Source organism: Schizosaccharomyces cryophilus (assembly GCF_000004155.1).
Source record: "Schizosaccharomyces cryophilus OY26 unplaced genomic scaffold supercont4.3, whole genome shotgun sequence".
NCBI classification, from domain to species: Eukaryota; Fungi; Ascomycota; class Schizosaccharomycetes; order Schizosaccharomycetales; family Schizosaccharomycetaceae; genus Schizosaccharomyces; species Schizosaccharomyces cryophilus.
In genome coordinates this window covers 266,783-286,444 of record NW_013185626.1, presented here as the reverse complement: position 1 = coordinate 286,444, position 19,662 = coordinate 266,783, and the positions used below count along the sequence as shown (strand labels likewise).

Sequence of the window (19,662 nt, the reverse complement as noted above, 5' to 3'; positions counted from 1 at the left end):
TCCTTTTATTCAGCTTTTGCTGTTGCTGTCAGGAAGAACCTGGTACAAGAGCGCTGACGTGAATGCGTTCTATTGGGGTGACTTTTATTGAATTTAATTTACTAGAAGACAGTTATAATCTCACAATGTTCTCTAAGTTTTCATGTCAAGACTTACTTAAGAGAGCCATCAGGTTAAATTAGGAAAGATCAACATTATAGCTCTACTATAACAAGTCAGATCAATCTGTAAGCAGTGCATTCAAAAAAAAAAAGAAGAAAAAAAAAGTTTGTAAAAAATAACATTAGAAGCTACATACCCCTAAATCAGATGAATATAAATTGGCGAACGAAATTACAAAACAAATAGTTCAGTGAAAAAGGTAAATAAATAACAGCAGTAAAATTTTAGTACAATCTTTTCATCTCTTTTTGTCGCGCTCTTTTTTCTTTTTTTGTATTTCTTTCATTTTTCTTCCTACTTCCATATTTTGCCTTGGTTTCAATTTGTTTACACTTTTTTTCCATCATTTGATCTTGAGAAGCTGACAATATCTACAAAATAATTTAGAAAAATGAATTAAAAAGGTATTTCTACTTTACGTTTGCTTATTTAACCTGTAGTTAACCATGATTGCATTGCAAAAAATACCATCCTAAAACCAATATGCCTACGAAAACGAAAAAAAAGGCGACTCGTGATGCTGAGCGAAAGAAATTAGGGTAAGTAATAGTTTACTTAAATCAACAATTACTAACCAATTTTCTCTAGCTACAACAATGCTCCAGCTGCGAATGAAGCTGAATTAGACGATGATACGCCAAAGTCATTCAAGAGACTTATGAAACTAAAAGAATTTTCTGAAAACAAGCCAAAGAAAACCGAGAAAATAGAGAAAAAAAAGAATAAACCAAAAAATAATGAGCAATTGAAGCGACAACCTGGTGAAAGCATGCGTGAATTCAGTCTGCGAGTGAATCAAGCTATTCCGGTAGCATTTAAAACAGGAAAAGCGACGATTGATGAATTTACAGACAAGAAAGATAAAAAGAAGATTGAGAAGCACCAAGAAAAGCGTCAGCGTGAACGTGATGAAGCTGAGAAAAATCTGGAGGATAAGAGTTGGGAGGCAGATGTCTCTGGGTATGATTAGACGCTAAACGTCTTATTTTTTCTAACTATTGTAGAAAACGCATCCATGTAGAGTCGCATAAAAAACGAAAAGGCTCTCCCGATCCTTGGGCTGGCATACAGGAAAAGCCTGCTTTTGGTGAAACTGTACTAGCTCCACCCAAGCTTCCTCAACTGAACTTGAAGAAAAAAATTACAATTGAAAACGTTCCAAAGTTCAATAGCAGAGGCCAACCTGAATCTCTAGCCAGACGGCAAGCCCTTGGACAAGAACGTCAAGAACTAATTCAAAAGTATCGTGAGTTGATGCACGGGGGGAAAAAGTAAAGTAGTTATTAAATCATTGTTTACTTAGGATAATCGGTTTTAAGGTATAAAATTGTATTACTATTCCATAACGTTCATTACTTATTGCTCGCAAATATATATATAAACTCAAGCTCTTTCATCAACTTTAAACTCAACAAACAACATGTCTATAGCCGAACCAAAATTCCCTTTGATTGTTTTTAATATTTTCCAGTCTTCGTTTAAGAGTACATTTGTAAGAGAACCCGTAAGTAGCAATTTTCCTGCCAAATCACAGCATATTTGCTCTAACAACTGCCTGTTCAATGGATTTGCCGGCATATTTGTCGGAATCCAACTTATTTTTTCATTCACTAGCTTTATAGGTGAAACCTGGATCATCTTTGCATAAGCATTCAGCCATACTTGTAAAACAGAGAATAACGAATGAACCATATCTCTATTTTTTGATCCCTCAACGCCAGGAATAAATTCCTCAATTTCGCTCCCCTTGGTAGCTCCGAAACTCGACACCATAATAATTACTTCCAATAAAATTCGGGTGGCTTGAAGTTTTAGTATGCCCGAGCTGTCTTCGTTAATCAGAAACATCAAACAATTAAAAAGGGTTTCCCCAGAAGATCGAACAACTTCTTTGTTCAGTGATTCTTCTTGGAAAAGGAGCCAAAAAAACAAACTTTGTTGAGAATGTAAAGCAGGGAACTTGAGTGAATCTTCAAGGGCATTAGGATTTCGAGATAACAAATCTGATAATTTATCATAAATAGTCTTAAATTCCGTATTGTCCGTTATCCTTCTTATGGATGTGCAGCCTTCCATACGCTTCAAACATGCTTCAAAACGTAAATGATCATCCTTGGTGATAATACCGTCACGTAGGTTGAAGGAGAGAAATAGTTCAAGAAATTCTTGAATACTTTGATCACACATCTCGGTATATTTGAAGGACGACCTCTCCTCTAAGACTGGAACAGACTGTATGCGTAGAAACACAACCGTGCAATCTTGAATGATATTTGAATAATTGCTTGTCAAAAAGAACTTTGATAAATTTAAGAGAAGATTTTCAAAAGCCTTTGAAAGTTGCATGTGCGTATACTGCCTGAAATCAAGCGTAAACAGCAATCGCAGACTATGGTGCAGCAAGGTAGGGGAAGCTGCTTCTCTTTCTATGATGCTGTTCAACAGAGGAAGAAGCCTTAAATATATTACTTCCTTTTCATCATCTTTTTCAAGCTCGTTTCTTTCCTCTGGTTGTTGTTTTCCAATTTTTTTAGGAACCACAAACTCAGAATCTGACATATTCAGAAGGGAAGAGGCAAGCAGTTGCAGTAAAATACATTCTTGGCTCTCAGAAAGTTTGCAGAATTGTAGAACGCCATCCACTGTGTCTACAGACTTAGAACCGTAATCGTCAAATAATATATAACTAGCAATCCTCTCCCATGACTGATAATCATTATCCAATCTACACGCATTCAAAAATGCCTGAGTTATAGGAGTCGAATCTGATATGTTCCTTTGAAAAACATGAAACAGTTTTGAATCCGTCGGATCGTTTTTGAACAAATCCTGCAAAACTTCCACTGTTTTCGAGAGTTGAGCATATTTTATCCAAGAAATATTAAAAGAATTGATCTTTTCCGAGGAAAAGGATTCAGAAATAGCTTCCTCACCTCCCCAAGAATCTAATTTTTCGTCTGTAGCTTCTTGCACTACGGAACATAAAAATTGTATTGCCTCACGCTGAATTCTTGGGTTTACATCCAAAATAAGCTGCGATATTTTCATAACCTCGTCATCTTCTAAAAAACCACATGACCTGATAGTATTGCACAAACGAATTGAGGCTATACGAACGGTAGCCTCGGCATCTACGCAGCTTATTTCGATGATTCTCTCTTTAAACCTTGAAGTGAAATGTCTCAGTCCTCCAAAAAAGGATTCTGTTTCGAAAATCTTTTGCAAAACTTTGATTACCGTTAGACGAACAGTTGTATTCGTATCTGATAGCATCCAACCTAGGTATCTTAGGTAGGATCCAGAAAAAAAGACACTAGGGACTATATTAATCCAATTGCCAAGCTCTTTCAGACAATCAATTCGTATCTTTGGTTCAACATCTCTGTATCGATGTACAAAAACACTTAAAAGTTAGACAACTGAAATCTTAAAAGAATATTTACCTGTCAAAGTAGCCACTTAGATACTCTGATATAGTGTCTTGCTGCTTAATAATTGTTTGAAGTGAGTCACTCAATTCTTGAATGCGATTATTATTAGGGCGAGCCCTTTTTTCCTCTTTCGTCAACTGCTTAGATGCTATGGCGTGCTCAGATAAAAATTCGCTTGATTCTTCACATAAAGCAGACATAATAATCAAGCAAAAAACTGTGGCAGTATGTCGAATCGGCCTCATGGTAGAGGAAGACATTGCTACAATCCAGGACATGATATTTTCAAAAATACTGCTCTCATAAAGATATTTTCTAGATGAAAGCTGTGAAACAAAGTAGGTAAGGAACTGAGCGAGTTTTTTTCGAAAGTTGCGAAATTTAGGACTTTTAGAATTTAAAGGATATTCACGGGTTGTTGTCTGAAAATAAACGTCAGCTATTGAAGTAGGTAATCATCACGTACTTTTTCGACTGAGAGTTGAATTTGGGAAAGCGTGACAGAGACAGACTCTTGATCTTGCACGTCGAATTCATTTACCGTTCGATTACATGCGCAGCACTAACTGTTAGATTTGGAAAGTATTAAACCGAACATACTTTTAAAATAAAATTAACCAACTCAACCAGAGAACCTTGTTGATCTTTTTCATACTTTGTAAGCCATTCTATAACTATGTCCTTTACACTTGCAGTGTTCTGTAATAGGTCATCTTCAAATTCAGTTAGATAGAAGGAATCTTCAGCAAATTTCGCATACCGTATATTTTATTAGGAATCTCTTCTTGATGGTCGTCTTCGATAAATGCGTTCGCTTTCGATCTCTTGGCTGTTCTGCTTCTTCCGGAAATAGGCCTCTTCCGCTTTGAATTGATAGTTTTCTCGTAGTCATCGTCACTGTTTTCTTCTTCGGAAGAGGGATCAGAATTATCTCTTAAAGGATCCATTGTTTGAGACAATCTAATAGGAGATGAAGCTCCATCTCCAGTATCATCGCTAGATGGGGTAACTGAACGAGACATTATTTGATTTTAGTCTATGATTCTCGTAAGTTCAAATAATGCAGTTCTATATTGGCCTGAATGCATGAAAATGCTGACTCAAATTTCGTAGAGGTAATGAGAAATCAGACGCGTCGCGTCCTATAAGAGATTAACCTACTTCGCGGGACCCTTAAAGAATAAAAAGGAAAAGAGCAGTAACATAAATAATATTATAAATAGTACATTTACTTTAAGCACTAGAGTCATTTTAATAAACGTTACAGAGGGAGAAACCGCTCATAGGTGTTCATAGCGCACTATAGCTTGAAGATGGGACATGCTAGGAAAAGCAAAGTATAAGTAAGTTATTATCTAAGATTCTCTATAAAAAAAAAAAGGTTCCGAAGCAAAGATATCGACAATTAACTCTTCCAATGTTGTTTGTTTATTTATTTTACTTATCGTTACCCAACAAATAGTGTACGAGTAACGAACAAATGTCCTCATGGACTGAGTACGCGTCGCGTGATCCGCGTCGCGTCTTTTTAATATACTTACTCCTTCCAACCCAACTTAATTAAACCGGAACACACGACATCCGTTATATAGTGTTGCCAGGATAAACAAAACAACATGGTTTTAGACTTACCTTGTTTACCAGAAGATGTTGGTGGTTTAAGAGATATTACTCTGGCCGTAAATAACTCTCTTCCTCCTACTCCAGACTCCTCCCCTGCTGGCACATCGAAAAAACATAAACTGTACGATTTTCTCGACTTTAACGGGAAGCCAACAAAGCCGAAGAAACGTGTACTGTTTGATACTTCCGAAAACTTGCACAAGCCTCCCACTTCCCCGAAAAAACCTAGTCAGTTTTGTAAGGAGTTATTAGCTAGACAGCTTGGGGGAGCACGTTCTCGCATAAATCACATTCCTTCAAATCGTAAGTGTACTTAATCAATTATTTATGTTTGGTCGCTAACGATAATTATAGGTCATGTTGGAAGTAGACTAAACTTAGAAACATTTTATTCTCGTCCATCAGAATGCTTGATGATGCTCAATCAACTTCCATTTTGCCTTGGGTTTGCAAATAATGAATCATTACTTGCTGTATGCACAGAGACGGGTGCTTTAGAATTGTTTGATTCCAGGTACTTTAACCGGCAAGATGAAGAAAGTCAGCCGTCAGGTATGTTGAAAACGTATTTCTTGTTAGCTTGTTACTAACTGCGTATGTAGCGCGTCGGCTTCATGGATGGCTCGCTCATAATAATGCTATCTTTAACGTTAATTTCTCAAGCGATGACTCTTTGCTCGCTACATCCTCTGGTGACCAAACAGCCAAAGTGTTCGACCTTGCCACACAGCAATGCATCACCAGACTCGGTCGTAGAGGTCTTGAAGGATATCATTCTCATTCCGTTAAACAAGTTAACTTTTGCAATGATTCTCCTTACAATATAGTGACGTGCTCTAGGGATGGATCACTCATTTTTTGGGATATGAGAACTCATGGAATAACCGTTGATGGCGAACATCATCAAAAACCGGTCCTCAAAATAAAAAAAGCTCATGAAAGACAAAATAGAGATTGTTCAGTTACGTCTGCCGTCTGGTTACCGAACACTACTTCTCAAGTAGTGTCTTCCTGTTCTGCAAACTCTACACTTAAATTATGGGATCTTCGGAACATTCACACAGTTCGTCCACTTCCTCTTTCTTCAACCCCAGGAAGTAAAACTTCGAGACGCGATTATGGTATCACCAGTGTTTGTACCTCGCCTATGGGAGATCGTGTTTACGCGGCTTCAAGGGACAATACAGTTTATGAATATTCTTCCCAGCATTTAGAATCTGGGCCTTGTAAATTGTACAATGACCCGAGATTAAGAATTTCTTCTTTCTATGTGAAAGTCGCTTGTAGTCCCGATGGTTCGACGTTGGCCTGCGGAGGAGGTATACAGGATGAAAACAGCGGAGCGATACTTTTTGATACTACTCGAGACAATTCCTCCTCATCTGCCATGTTAGTTGGAGGGCATGCAAAAGATGTAACCGCTGTAGATTGGTCGAATGAAAATCAGCTGGCAAGTATATCGGATGATGGTAGCGTTCGCGTTTGGAATCCTTCTTTGCACGGTACGGCTGCTAATCTGAGAGAAAAAAATTTCTCAGAAATCTTTTATTGGGGATACAGCGAGCGTTGAATTTATATGAAAATTTTGTTTAAAGAGAACCACTGTCCATAATTTCCTTTCTTTCTTTTATAATTACCTAATTCTAAGTGAGTACTCTTTTCGCATCCTTCGTTTATGACCGAAAATTTTGAGCGTAATGCTCCTGGGATATTTGATGTTTTTTATGTCGTTATTATTTTACTAAAGTAATGCTAGAAATAAATTGCTTAAGATTCTACGATTGAGAGAAATTTAAATTTGTAGATGATTTACGATATATTTAGGAGGTGAGGTGTATTATTTGATTTGAATATATTACAAAAGTAGTTTACAGCGTTTTCTAGTTCATATATCAAATTTTACTTTTAACCTCCTTTATTAATATAAACCCAAACAAAGCGAGTATATTGGCAGTCTACACTTCCTGCAAGTGGACTCAGCGAAAATAGTTACTACAAGATCAACACATATAATGGAGTAAATACGAAGATCTAATAGAATGTTAAACTTCACTGATTATATTTGCTATGAATATCTAAAAAAAACGAACTGGAATGTTCATAATTTATACTGCAATCTCACACAGACAGCCGACAGTAAGTCTTCTGAATTTCTGTACAGTCAAATTAACATAAATCTAGACATCCTAAGATTTGACATCCCTTCTGGAATCAATTGTCAGCTTTCCTCATTAACGACCCCAAATTTTGTTTCAAAATGTGAGATTTCAGCTATGCCGATCCTTAATGGATCTCTTTCCTACATATATAGTAACGTGAATTTGGAGAATGCAAAAATCGATCCCCTGACGGAATTACAAAAATTCTATGAAGGATACAAGCATGTTGACGTTCCTTTTATTCATTACCCAAGGGAATTCGAAGACTTCAATCTTCCTAAGAAGTCTACTCTTCTTTATGGATGCATCTTTTTACCTTCCAAAAAATTAGATGCAATATTTGCGAGGAGATTGTCTCCATGGAGTCTATTTTCTGTGTTGGCAACCAACGAGATTGACGATCCACATGGAGGAACGGTAAGTTTTATTATAAATGGAATCCATTACTAATGATTACGGGTATAGATGTGCTTTCAATGGCAGCACGATACTGGTAAGAGGAGCCTGGAATTGATGTATGAGACGACAGAAGCAATGATAGGACTCAGAGCCTTATGGAATCTAAATCTAGAGGAAGACCATATGCAAAAAATGAACGAAACCATCGGAACTACTTCGAATATGCGCTGGAGTTTGGGTTTTGAAACATACTATGGCATTTTGACAAAATGTGCTGGTGCAAGTCTAGGTATGCGACTCCATAGTGGACCTTCTCATCTTTATTCACCGTTTATTTTAACCTGTACTTTAAATCCAATTGTTGGTCACATAACTTCCACCTTTTCGACAGCAGAGCCGCATGTAAAAGCGTTTAGTGCACAATACGATTTCAATATCTACTCTTATGAAAGTAAACTTCAGATAGGAGCTGAGCTTTGGCGTGGTAAGTTCTTTTCTCGCGCTGGAGATGAAAGAAATGGATCAAAAATTCAGTCATGTACGTCTGTCCTGAAATCTGTATTGTCCACAACGGGTGAAATCTCATTGCTTTGGCAGGCACGGATCCGGAATTTTCTGTTAACCTTGGGTACAACGGCACACATAACAAAAATTGATCCCTTATATTTTGGAATACATTTAGAATATTCAAATTGATTTTACACCTTCAGCCTGGTCAAATCACTAAAACAAGTTAAGAGAAAAAAAAAGATTCAGAACAGTTTTTCACTATATATTAGGAATATTTCTTTTCACTTTCTTTGTTCTTTTTTTGTTTCTTCTATGAAGCTTACGTCTGTGAAAATATAGGTCTTATCTTGCCAGAAAAATTACTGAGTAGTATCGATATAAAAAAGTCCACAGGAAAATTTAATTTTTATTTTTGATTTTACAGATGCAATAATCATCCAAATCATTACATACGAAAGAAGTAAACTTCCTGCTAATTCCTAAATTGTCTTCTCCCTTACGATTCGATTATTGGGGAAGAGCATTGCTAGTAGCTCCGGGAGCAATCACCTAGTAAATAGTTAGTCACTATGCCGTGAATGAAAGTACAATTCATAATTCCTTACCTCGTTGGCACCACGTTGGTCCTTCAATTGCTTTTCGTATTCTGAAAGCTGAGCTTCGTCTTCTACAGACATCATAAAAGGAACACCTAAAAGAAGAGCAGAGGTAGAGAGAACCCACAAAGACTTTCCTCCAAAGCTAGAAAGTCGAGAAACACCGGAAACAGCACACTTTGCACTGTCCGCAATCCTAACGCGCCATGTAACGGGAACAACTTCCTTCAAAGCAGCGATACGGTCAAATATCGTCTCATCTTCGAGTCCCTCAAAGTCAGATTCATCGGAATCGGATTCTTCAACGTCTTCCTCAGCGTAGATGTATTTATCCTTTTCGGCGACGTTTTGTCCCTGGGTCTGTAATTCAGTTTCGTCAACGACTTCTTCGAGCTTAACCATCCTGATTCTTATAGCCTTAAAATTTTTATGATGATGGAATTTGCAAAAACTTTACAAGTCTCAAAGGCCCAAAAAGTTGGTGTTTTGGTCTTACTCCACAGAGCGTCCTGTTCCGTCTTTGACTTAATACTTTAATGTGGTATCCACTGTATTGCGGTATAGCGTTTACTGACCTACGGTTATGGTGCAATCTTTATTATAACGACACCGTGTAGTGCATTAAATTGCTTAGCGACATGGTGTAGTTTATTAAGAGAACATGTTCGTTCCTCGGAATATCATCATCACTACGAATTTGTGTTTTCTTCAAGAACCAAACCTGGGGTTGTCAATAAATTTGGATTTCCGGTCTCATATTGAATTTTTGAATCTTTATAGTACCAAATTTTGAATATGAAAGTCCCTTTGTTAGTGACACTTTCTTTTTGGCTTTTTGCTTTGGTAGCTGCCAAAAATGTCTTCGAATTTACTGGCCTTTCTCAACTCGAAAATGGAATTCGCTCTGCTAAAAAAGGCGCATTGATTGAGTTTTATGCTCCCTGGTGTGGTCACTGTAAGAATCTTCTTCCAGTGTATGAAGAATTGGGACAAACATTTGAGGAGGACGATGATATACTAATTGGCAAAATTGATGCTGACACATATGGCGAAGTTGGGAAAAAGTATCAAATTCGTGGATTCCCTACGTTGATATGGTACCCAGCTGATGGCTCGGATCCTGAACAATATTCTCACGCCCGTGATTTGGATAGCCTTACACAATTTGTCTCTGAGAAGACCGGTGTCAAGAAGCTTAAGAAAAATGCATTTCCTAGTAGCGTTGTTGAATTAGATTCTGCTAGCTTTGATAAAATTGTCATGGATGACACCAAAGACGTCTTGGTGGAATTCTATGCCGACTGGTGTGGTTACTGTAAGCGTTTAGCTCCTACTTATGAAAAGCTTGCCTCAGTTTTCAAGAATGAACCAAACGTTGAAATAGCCAAAGTCAATGGTGATATTTATGCCGACATTGGGATGAAACATCAAGTCGCTAGCTTCCCTACGATTAAACTTTTCCAAAAGGGTCGTAAAGACAAGCCTGATGCTTACAACGGCGATCGCTCTTTGGAAAGCTTGACTGACTATTTAAATGAGAAAACTGGAACCCAGCGTTCTGCCGATGGCAGCTTATTGCCCTCAGCAGGCCGAATTACCATTCTCGATGATTTTGCTTCAGAGTTCGTGGATAGTTCTCGAGCAGCCAAGGAAGTTGTTTTCGAAAAGGTAAAACAATTTACCATGGAAAATAGAACTCGTTGGACTCAGTACTACAGGAACGTCTTTGAGAAAGCTTTGAAAGATGAAAGCTGGGTTACCAAGGAAGCAAAGCGCTTATCCAAAATTTTACGCCGAAGATCCATTGCTCTTGCAAATGCAGACGATTTTAAGGCTCGTCTCAACATTCTCCGTTCTTTTATATCTTCTAGAAATGATGATGAACTCTAATGTTGGATCAATAATGAGCTAGTAGATTAGAAATGAAGCAATAATGAACACAGATATCCATCGTATATCTTTTATTTTTGTAAAAAGTAAACAAAAGTAAGGAATGAGATGCCATCAATTCATAGAATCCTGTTAGGGAACTTACTGTTTGCCGATGGAAATTTCCTTTTACTAAATACAGTAAATTATAACCAGAAAAAAAGTGTATTTACTGTCATGTATGAATAAAACTAAAAGAGAAATATCAACAGTACTAACATTAGTTATTCGACATACTGTAAGATTTTACATCTTGTACTTCCTTGGACTAAGCATATCACTACCGTTGCTCTATCAACAAAAAACTTGTCCATTTCATAGACTCATTAGAAGTTCGGGTGTACTACAAAATTTTGTTCGAGATTTTAGATTTTTGTATCTCTAAAAACCAACTAAAGAATGGCTCCAAAAGTTAAGCAATCGCAAAAAGCTTATACTGTAGTAATCAAGCTTGGTAAGTACTAGAAGTGTGACCTATGAACTTTTGTAAATCTTAGAAAAGGTGAAGCAGTAGCTCCTTATATTTGTGTATGAATAACTTTCATTAACTTTATGCAGGCACTTCTTCTATCTGCGATGAGAGAACGCATGAACCACTTATTTCTAACTTGTCTTTGATTGTGGAGACTGTTGTCAAACTTCGAAAACTGGGCCATAATGTCGTCTTGGTGTCAAGTGGTGGTATCGCAATGGGTCTGAGACGATTGGATCTCCCCAAGCGCCCTTCTAAGCTTTCTGCTGTACAAGCTATTGCTGCCGTTGGTCAGGGTAGATTAATATCTCTTTGGGATAACTTGTTTTCTCAACTCCGTCAACCAATTGCACAGATTTTAATAACTAGAAATGATATAGCAGAGGTATGGGTTTACCCTTTTCATTTTGTTTGAAGACATACTAATGACTTGATATAGCGAACACAATATGTAAACGCTGCTAATACAATTTCTGAGCTTTTGCATTTGGGTGTTGTCCCCATCGTTAATGAAAACGATACGCTTTCAGTGCAGGAAATTCGATTTGGTGATAATGATACACTGTCAGCAATTACTGCAGGAATGATTAATGCAGACTATCTCTTTTTATTGACAGATGTGGAGTGTATGTACACGGCCAATCCTCGCTCAAACCCTGATGCAAAACCTATTCGTGTGGTTCATGACTCCTCTTCGGTAATCGCAGACGTTTCTTCCCCAGGAAGTAATGTTGGTACTGGAGGGATGAAGACAAAACTTATTGCCGCTGAATTAGGTACTTCTTCGGGCGTAAATGTTGTGATTTCCCATGGCTCGAAACCATCCAATATCCTTGAAATCATTCGACACGCATCCACGTCTGTCGATGATTTAGAAAAAGTTGAGGGCCTACCATTATATACTCATTTTGTTGCCAAAAAGCAAAATCGAATGCGGGATCGCCATTTTTGGCTTTTGCATGGCCTGAAGCCACAGGGAAGCTTGGAAATTGATGGAGGCGCCCACGAAGCAATAACAAGAACAAACCGCGCTGGTTTATTACCGGTAGGTGTTACCAAGGTAAACGGCCATTTTGCTGCTCATCAAGCAGTGAATATAGTTTTCAATGGCGTTGTAATCGGCAGAGCCTTGGTAAACTATAGCAGTACCGAAATTGAATTGATCAAGAGAAAAAGGAGCAATGAAATTGGAAGCATTTTGGGCTTTACGGAAACTGAGTATGTCGCTTACCGTGATTATTTGGTTATCAAGGATTTTGGCACTCAAGAACTTGCAAAATAAGCATGTTGTAATTTAGATGATTTCATTTTTCGTTTAATGATTCTTTGTTTTTCTCTGGTTTTGGGTTTCCATTCTTTCTTTTCGAGCAAGGAATCCTCTTGCTCTTTTTTCTTATTAACTCAAAAAACAGGCCAAACCAACTTAGAGTACTAGTCTGATTCTTTTTTGTTCAAAATAATAGAGCGATTTTAATTTTAAATTTGAGAATGCCATGATAGACTTGTCTTGTAAAATTTAAAGTCGAAAATTCTTTCATTCATCATTTTTTAAAGAATTCTCAGAATTTATAAGCTTTTTTATCTTTGAATTTGCTTTCATTTAAACAACAATAAGCTGCCTCCTTCCCTTAATAAATATTTATGCCATTGATAAGTTTTCTAACTTCACCAACAGCACTCTCTTCGTCAAAGATTAAAATACCCCTCCTCTCTCATTCCTTAGTTATAGCAGTTTACGATCCTTTTTTTTGAAATGTCTGCTAATTATAAAAGATTTTCCAAATTTTTGCTAGGTGGCCTTTCAGTTGGCTGCGTCGGTGGGTACTTTGCCTATAAAAATCAGAATAAGCCTATCGGCCTTAATCCGGAAGTTTATTCTCCCTTTACTGTCTCTAAGATTACCAAAATTACTCCTGATGCCAGTATATTCACTCTCACTCCCCAGGGTTCTACTGAAAATATGAAGAATTGGGATCCTATTACCAAAGTCACTATTCGCAACCCAGATATGCAAGTTCAGCGTCCTTATACCCCTTTATACATCAATGAGGATAATTTAAAGTTCTACATCCGCAACTATGAAGATGGACCTGTGAGTTCCCATATCCATTCCAAAAAAGAAGGAGACACCATCGAACTTCGTGGTCCCTTCAAGACTACAAAGCTAGATTTCACTAAGTTCTCTAGAATTGTTGGTATTGTTGCCGGTACCGGTTTTGCTCCTATCTATCAGTTAGCTCAGAACTCGAAAGTTCCTGTTGATATCGTCTATTGCGAACGACCAGGTCAAGAGCCTGCTTTGAAGGAGCAATTAGAGAAAGAATGTCCCAATGTTCGTGTCCGCACAATCCAAGATCGCTTGATAGATGTAGACGATATTATGAAATGGGATAATGTTAACGTCCCTTTAAGTGAGACTCTTTGTATCATTTGCGGAAATCCCAAATTTGTTGCTACGGTTGCTGGACCGAAGGCCGAATATGGAGCCAAGCAAGGTCCTGTAAAGGGACTTTTGGAAAATTCTTCTTTTGGCAAAGTTTGGAAACTTTGAGTTGAAGCACTCTCAGAGTATCTTGTTCATATTGGGTAACTCTTTGAGACCTCCAAAAAGTTTGTACTTCAAAAGTATATTCAATGAAATTGACTTCACACAACATAAAAAAACTGTGATGGACTAGTAAATCAAGGAAAGATCTGTCATCGACTTTCGTCAACATAAATTCTCATGAAATTGAATAAGCAAAAGTAACTATTATTGTGTAAAGGAAACGTATAGAGGAAAGAAAGACAGACAGTTACTGAAATCGTTATCTAACATTATGTAAGGCTGCGAAACATAGTCATCCATCCTTCCAGAGAAAAGAACTAGAAGGAAAAAAACGAATTAATGAAGGAACTCTTCTACTGCATCCGTAGTAATATCCTCAACTTCTCGTACTTCCATGACTTTGTGCACTTGAGATTTATCCTGAAACCAGACCTTGGCTGATGCATAAATCATAGATAAATCGTGAGGCGAGCTACTCGGTCTCCAATAAATCATAAAAAGGGGTGTACTCAAACGACCATCAGTTGTTTTCGTAGGGTAAGAAACAAGAATGTAACGAGGCTGCGTTTCAGACAATTCGTCGGCGATTTCTTCTACACTTTCTATTTGCATAATTTCTCCATCTGGTACTACTTCTTTAGAGCTTTTATCTATCTTAAAAATGTAGGCAAACAATAGAGATTTCTTGAGTCTCAAGCGAAATCGGTCGATCTCCTTGACGATTGTATCAGAAATACTAAACATACGAGCTTCAGACGACATATTGAATGGTACTGAGCAACAATATAAGAATGTTTCTAGTTGCTGGCAAAGCAAGAGGGTTGTTAGGCTATGAAGTATGTATAGCTCTGGTATTGGAAGGCAGTAAAAACAAAATAAGTGACTATTACAGGCACCTTCCACCTAATAATAAAGATTTTAATGATTTCAAAATACAATGTTTACTTAGAGAATGGTGGTCCCGGCAAAATGACTTCAAAATACTGGAAATCGCTAATCGCGAATGCAATGGTATGTCCTCTTTCTGTAAAAGCAATAGGTAGATCCAACCCATCATAATAAGTATATTTTTCAAGTGTAAAAGTTAGTGTAATTATTTACTCTGCATAATGAGAAACAAACCAAGTCAATATGAGGACCATTCCATCTATGCTATACTAGTGACAAATGACTCATAGAAGGAACAGAATCTTCCACTTCTGCTATTACTTTGTGTTTTGTTTCAATATAACGGTATATTGCAAACATGAATTAGCTTAACCTTCCATAATTATCCAAGACTTAGAATGTTTACCTACGGAGATCTGTAACTGAACCGTCTAACCAATTTATATGCTACAATGTTTGACAGTATAGCTTGTAACTCGATTAAGTCGCTTTCCAAAGAGTAGAACATGGAACAGTAGATTTATTTGTTTACGCCAAAGCTCATGCAAGAAGAACTTCCACTCGACCTTTCTACTGAAGTAGCTTGAATGAAATCTTACATTTTTTTTTTCCTTAGACTACTTTGATACCACTCACTGTCATAATGACTTTCAGGACATGAATGGTCTTTATTTCTTTCCCAATATGATATCGTATTCAAACAATTTTCTAGTACAATATGAATAAATAGAACTATCGCTCAACAGTTTTTTATTGATGAAATAATGATGAGAAATCATTTTCTTTCTAAAATATCATGCAGTACAAGAAAATTGTTATTATTCATACATCCAGTATGGCTGTCTAGCTGCTTAGCTTCAAGTATCAGTATCGTAAATCAAGTTGAACAGCTCGACCAAAAAAAACTTTTTCTCAAAGGGTTTATGAGAGCAGCACTGCTTATCCGAATTCTTTTTGAAAGCTTAATCCATCTATTCTATCGTTGAATCATCATCTTTTCGTTTTTTATTTACGAATGTCGACGAAGTAACATCTGTGTAATATCCCCTTTAGTATTATGACTTACTATAACATTTTTGAGTAACAGTTGAGTAATGTTATACCCTCTGGGATAGTATCATACTTGTTTGGCTCTTTGAGTGTTAACCCTTTCTAAACAGACGTGTACGGAAAAAGGTAAAATTCACTATTCCCTTATTTATTTATTTTCATAATATTTTTTTCGAACACTCTAGAAATCTGCTGTCGTCTTTTTCGAAATCGTTTGGACTTAGACGTTGTAAATTTAACACTCACCATCGTTCTGTTAAATTTTTGTTTATGGTCCAATTGAAATAGGAACCTTTAGTGAAAAAACAAGTTCGTTCGTTTACTTGAATTGAATTATAGAAGAAATGAGTTATGTGTCTTATATACACAAGCCTTCGTCAGTGAGAAATGCTGTTGTTTGTCAGTTTGTTGATTCGACGTCGTGCAATGTAATAATTGCCAAAAGCAACTGTATCGAGATTTACGAGTACAACGATGAAAAAAATCTTCAGCTTTTAACTTATACAAATATATTTGGACGTATTGTTGGTTTAAATTCATTTCGCCCTGCACTATCGTCAACAGACCATATTATTGTTGCTACTGACTCTTTCCATTATTTCACTCTTTTCTGGGATTCTGAAAATCAATCAATTGCAAATGGAATCAAAATACAGGATTGTAGTGTGCGTTCTCTCCGCGAAAGTCAATCTGGCCCTATACTACTCGTAGACCCTTTCCAGCGTGTCTTATGTTTGCATGTTTATCAAGGGCTTCTGACAATTATTCCAATTGTCAACTCTAAAAAACGACGTCTAAACAGTATGGACTCTTTCCTTCATGATAATTTTAATGTCCGCATCAAAGAATTGGATGTTATTGATATTTGCATGCTCCACACTCCTTCAGTTCCCACCTTAGCTGTTTTATATCGCGACAGCAAATCTGTTGTCCATCTGTCTACTTACACAATAAACATTCGCGAATGTGAGATAGACGAAGATGATTTAGTTTGTCACGATATAGAGGAAGGTAAGCTTATTGCGCACAACAATGGTGGTGTATTCATCTTTGGTGAAATGTATGTATACTACATCAGCAAGGAGCTTAAAGCTTCAAAGTCCTTACTCACTTATCCAATATCAGCATTCACAGGAATTTTGGTTTCCGATCCACTTGAAGATTTATTTTCCGTCAAGTATGATCCGAACCATTTCTTTGTAACTGATGAAAGCGGCTTTATATACCATTTCTATTCTGAATTCTCACATAATGGTTTGAAAATGGACTTAGAAAAGCTTGGCGAGTCTTCTATTGCCTCTTGTCTAGTTTCCCTTCCCCAAAATAAAGTTTTTTTGGGAAGCCATTATGGAGATTCCGCGGTTTTACAGTTAGATAATCCTGGTTTGGCTAACCAAGAGTTAACTGTACAGACTTTACAGATATTTCCTAACATAGCTCCTATAAGTGATTTTACAGTCGAACATGAAAGTTCTGGATCTTCTATACTTACTTGCAGCGGTGCTTACAAGGATGGAAGTATACGTGTCTTAAAAAATACTGTTTCAATTCAGGATATAGGCATAATAGATATGGAAAGTATTAAGGAAGTCTTCTCTGTCTCGTTTAAGGCTGATTATGACAACTATATCATTATAAGCTTTCCTAGTGAAACTCGGGTACTTTATGTCTCTCCCGAAGGTGAATTTTCAATATGTACTGACCTTTCTTGTGATTCTTCTACGTTAAGTGTCGGTGTAGTGGATGAGGGAAAGCAACTTTTGCAAATTACTACTTCTAATGTCCGCTTATTCAATGGAAGCAAACTAATATCCTGGTCTCCCCAAGCAAACATAACTAATGGCACTATATATGAAGATTTGGTTTGTGTTGCCTTAACAGGTGGCACTATAATTTTTCTTCGTATGTTGGAAGAAATTGCTAGGTATCAGTGTGATTCGGAAATCTCATGCCTTGGCTTTTTGGATGACTCTATTTGCTTCATAGGACTATGGTCTTGTTCAGTCTTGGGTTTAAAGATCAGCCAAGGTAGTATCCAAGAGACGTGTCAATATAGCCTAAAAGATGTACCTCGAAGTTTGACTTGTTTTTCGTTCAGTAATCAGGTGAACGATTTCCTATATGTAACTACGAATGATGGTCAGTTTTTGCAATATTCTTTCGGTGAACATGGTATTTACAACATTCAACCTAAGGTAATACGCCTAGGAAACACGCCTGTTAGCATAAAACCCCTAATTTTTAAAGATAAAAGCACCCTCGTTTCTATAGCTGAAACTCAGCAATTTATCCATATGGAATCAAAAAGATTGGTTTTTACTCCTTTTCCCTCAAAAGAAATCGTTAGTATTACAAGGTTCTGTCACCCTACCTTAAATACGGATCTTGTATATTGTACGGGTTCCAAATTAGTTATGGCTTCTCTTGGTGCCATTCAAGGGTTGACTATACAAACAATCCCAGTGGAAGGTTTCCCACGGAGGATTTGCTCTTCAGAAAAACACTACTTTGTCCTTTGTATGCAACTAGAGGATGCTTTAGGAAGTCAAGAACAGAGCCTAAAATCTTCTCTACGAGTCTTTGATAAATTGACATTAGAAGAAGTATGTCAGTTTGAGTTTGATGCAAATGAAATGGTAGAGAGTATAGTGTATCTAGAGACTAACTCTAGCATAATCGTTGGTACAGGATATAACTATCCTGATCAGGATACACCCGATTCGGGGCGATTGCTTATGTTTACTGTCAATAAGAACAACCTCAATTTAATTTCAACTTATAAGGTGCAAGGATCGGTAAACACACTCGAAAGTTACAAAGGTCTAATTGTAGCTGGTATAAATGCTACAGTTAGTACGTTTGCTTTTCGTGAAGGAAGTTTTCACGTCGAAGGTTGTCTTCGAACTCCTACTTATACCATAGACCTCTGTATTGACGATGATGATATAGTAATCGGCGACTTGATGAAGTCGATTTCTGTGATAAATTTTTCAGAAAACCAGCTGACCGAATTAGCCAGGGATTTTAAGCCAATATGGGTATCATCCGTTGATAAGCTAGACAAACATAAATACTTTGTCTGTGATGCTGATGGTAACGCATTTGTTTTTCTACGGGACGTGCATTCACCGCAAATAGCCGACCGTAAACGGTTGCGCTGCTTGGATCAGTACTACTTGGGAGAATTCGTAAACAAAACTCGAACTGCTACATTAACAAAGCTTCAGGCAGGAAGCTTTGTACAACCGAGACTCATCTCCGTCACAGTGGATGGTGCTATAATGCTTATTGGAGATGCGAATGATAATGCTGACATACTCTTGCAGCTTCAGGATAACGTAAGGCGCGTTTTACCTTCGACAGGCGGACTAAGTCATGAAGACTGGAGAAGGTGTCATTCTGAAGTTGCTGAAGAGCTTCCGAGTAAGCTTATAGATGGTAATTTATTAGAAGGTATCGTTGACATGCCTCTGTCTATACAGGATGATATCGTTCAAGGAAAGAACGGAGGACTACCCTTGAACATTTCTGTGAATGAGTTGGTAAATTTATCGGAAAGTCTTGCTAGATTACATTCCTAAATTCTTGCGCTAATGAACTTCTTAATGAAAAAATTGCGAAAACCGCAACATATAAATATATACATCTTTTTGGGAAATACAATAATTTACATTACTATTCTTTCGATAGTTTGTATGATTCTTCATTACTTTCTCGTTTTAGGAGAAATCGCTAAATATTTTACTTAAATGTAGAGTCAATTATTCGTTTGAATTTTCACAATTCATAATTCCTTATTCATAATTAATTCTGTTCTCTTTAGAATTCCACATCTTTGGTATTCGTATTTTTTATTTTGTTTATTTAGGGATTATTCCACTTCAGTATCCTAGAC

At 37.1% G+C, this 19,662-nt stretch overlaps 10 protein-coding genes across 10 annotated transcripts; 7 read left to right on the top strand and 3 right to left on the bottom strand.

Moving 5' to 3' along the window:
* Positions 1–541: 541 nt before the first annotated feature.
* On the top strand, positions 542–2,889 carry SPOG_00130 (uncharacterized protein). The gene is made up of 4 exons (XM_013167637.1): positions 542–566; positions 603–701; positions 751–1,122; positions 1,167–2,889. The coding sequence occupies exons 2-4, from the start codon at positions 646–648 to the stop codon at positions 1,435–1,437; spliced, it is 699 nt and encodes a 232-aa protein (XP_013023091.1). The 5' UTR covers positions 542–566; positions 603–645; the 3' UTR covers positions 1,438–2,889.
* Positions 1,271–4,704, bottom strand: SPOG_00129 (mitotic cohesin complex). The gene is made up of 5 exons (XM_013167636.1): positions 4,354–4,704; positions 4,194–4,306; positions 4,060–4,155; positions 3,606–4,015; positions 1,271–3,565 (listed from the first exon to the last, which is right to left on the bottom strand). The coding sequence occupies exons 1-5, from the start codon at positions 4,613–4,615 to the stop codon at positions 1,546–1,548; spliced, it is 2,901 nt and encodes a 966-aa protein (XP_013023090.1). The 5' UTR covers positions 4,616–4,704; the 3' UTR covers positions 1,271–1,545.
* A 209-nt stretch (positions 4,705–4,913) lies between these two features.
* SPOG_00128 (WD repeat protein Cdt2) lies at positions 4,914–6,786 on the top strand (the record flags this gene model as incomplete). Its single annotated transcript, XM_013167635.1, has 5 exons — positions 4,914–4,936; positions 5,056–5,090; positions 5,220–5,519; positions 5,571–5,768; positions 5,819–6,786. The coding sequence occupies 5 exons, from the start codon at positions 4,914–4,916 to the stop codon at positions 6,784–6,786; spliced, it is 1,524 nt and encodes a 507-aa protein (XP_013023089.1).
* Positions 6,787–7,089: 303 nt separating this feature from the next.
* SPOG_00127 (Mdm10/Mdm12/Mmm1 complex subunit Mdm10) lies at positions 7,090–8,721 on the top strand. The gene is made up of 3 exons (XM_013167634.1): positions 7,090–7,352; positions 7,398–7,792; positions 7,841–8,721. The coding sequence occupies exons 1-3, from the start codon at positions 7,256–7,258 to the stop codon at positions 8,468–8,470; spliced, it is 1,122 nt and encodes a 373-aa protein (XP_013023088.1). The 5' UTR covers positions 7,090–7,255; the 3' UTR covers positions 8,471–8,721.
* On the bottom strand, positions 8,608–9,377 carry SPOG_00126 (TOM complex subunit Tom22). The gene is made up of 2 exons (XM_013167633.1): positions 8,890–9,377; positions 8,608–8,833 (listed from the first exon to the last, which is right to left on the bottom strand). The coding sequence occupies exons 1-2, from the start codon at positions 9,280–9,282 to the stop codon at positions 8,792–8,794; spliced, it is 435 nt and encodes a 144-aa protein (XP_013023087.1). The 5' UTR covers positions 9,283–9,377; the 3' UTR covers positions 8,608–8,791.
* Positions 9,378–9,589: 212 nt separating this feature from the next.
* On the top strand, positions 9,590–10,837 carry SPOG_00125 (protein disulfide isomerase). The gene has a single exon (XM_013167632.1). The coding sequence runs from the start codon at positions 9,676–9,678 to the stop codon at positions 10,768–10,770; it is 1,095 nt and encodes a 364-aa protein (XP_013023086.1). The 5' UTR covers positions 9,590–9,675; the 3' UTR covers positions 10,771–10,837.
* A 192-nt stretch (positions 10,838–11,029) lies between these two features.
* Positions 11,030–12,838, top strand: SPOG_00124 (glutamate 5-kinase). The gene is made up of 3 exons (XM_013167631.1): positions 11,030–11,263; positions 11,368–11,666; positions 11,721–12,838. The coding sequence occupies exons 1-3, from the start codon at positions 11,209–11,211 to the stop codon at positions 12,561–12,563; spliced, it is 1,197 nt and encodes a 398-aa protein (XP_013023085.1). The 5' UTR covers positions 11,030–11,208; the 3' UTR covers positions 12,564–12,838.
* Positions 12,822–15,029, bottom strand: SPOG_00122 (cofilin/tropomyosin family protein). The gene has a single exon (XM_013167629.1). It carries the CDS (start codon positions 14,589–14,591, stop codon positions 14,166–14,168), a length of 426 nt encoding a protein of 141 aa, XP_013023083.1. The 5' UTR covers positions 14,592–15,029; the 3' UTR covers positions 12,822–14,165.
* Positions 12,904–14,109, top strand: SPOG_00123 (NADH-cytochrome reductase). The gene has a single exon (XM_013167630.1). The coding sequence runs from the start codon at positions 13,035–13,037 to the stop codon at positions 13,830–13,832; it is 798 nt and encodes a 265-aa protein (XP_013023084.1). The 5' UTR covers positions 12,904–13,034; the 3' UTR covers positions 13,833–14,109.
* An 805-nt stretch (positions 15,030–15,834) lies between the features above and the next one.
* Positions 15,835–19,611, top strand: SPOG_00121 (damaged DNA binding protein Ddb1). Its single transcript, XM_013167628.1, has one exon. It carries the CDS (start codon positions 16,112–16,114, stop codon positions 19,346–19,348), a length of 3,237 nt encoding a protein of 1,078 aa, XP_013023082.1. The 5' UTR covers positions 15,835–16,111; the 3' UTR covers positions 19,349–19,611.
* The last annotated feature ends 51 nt before the right edge of the window (positions 19,612–19,662 follow it).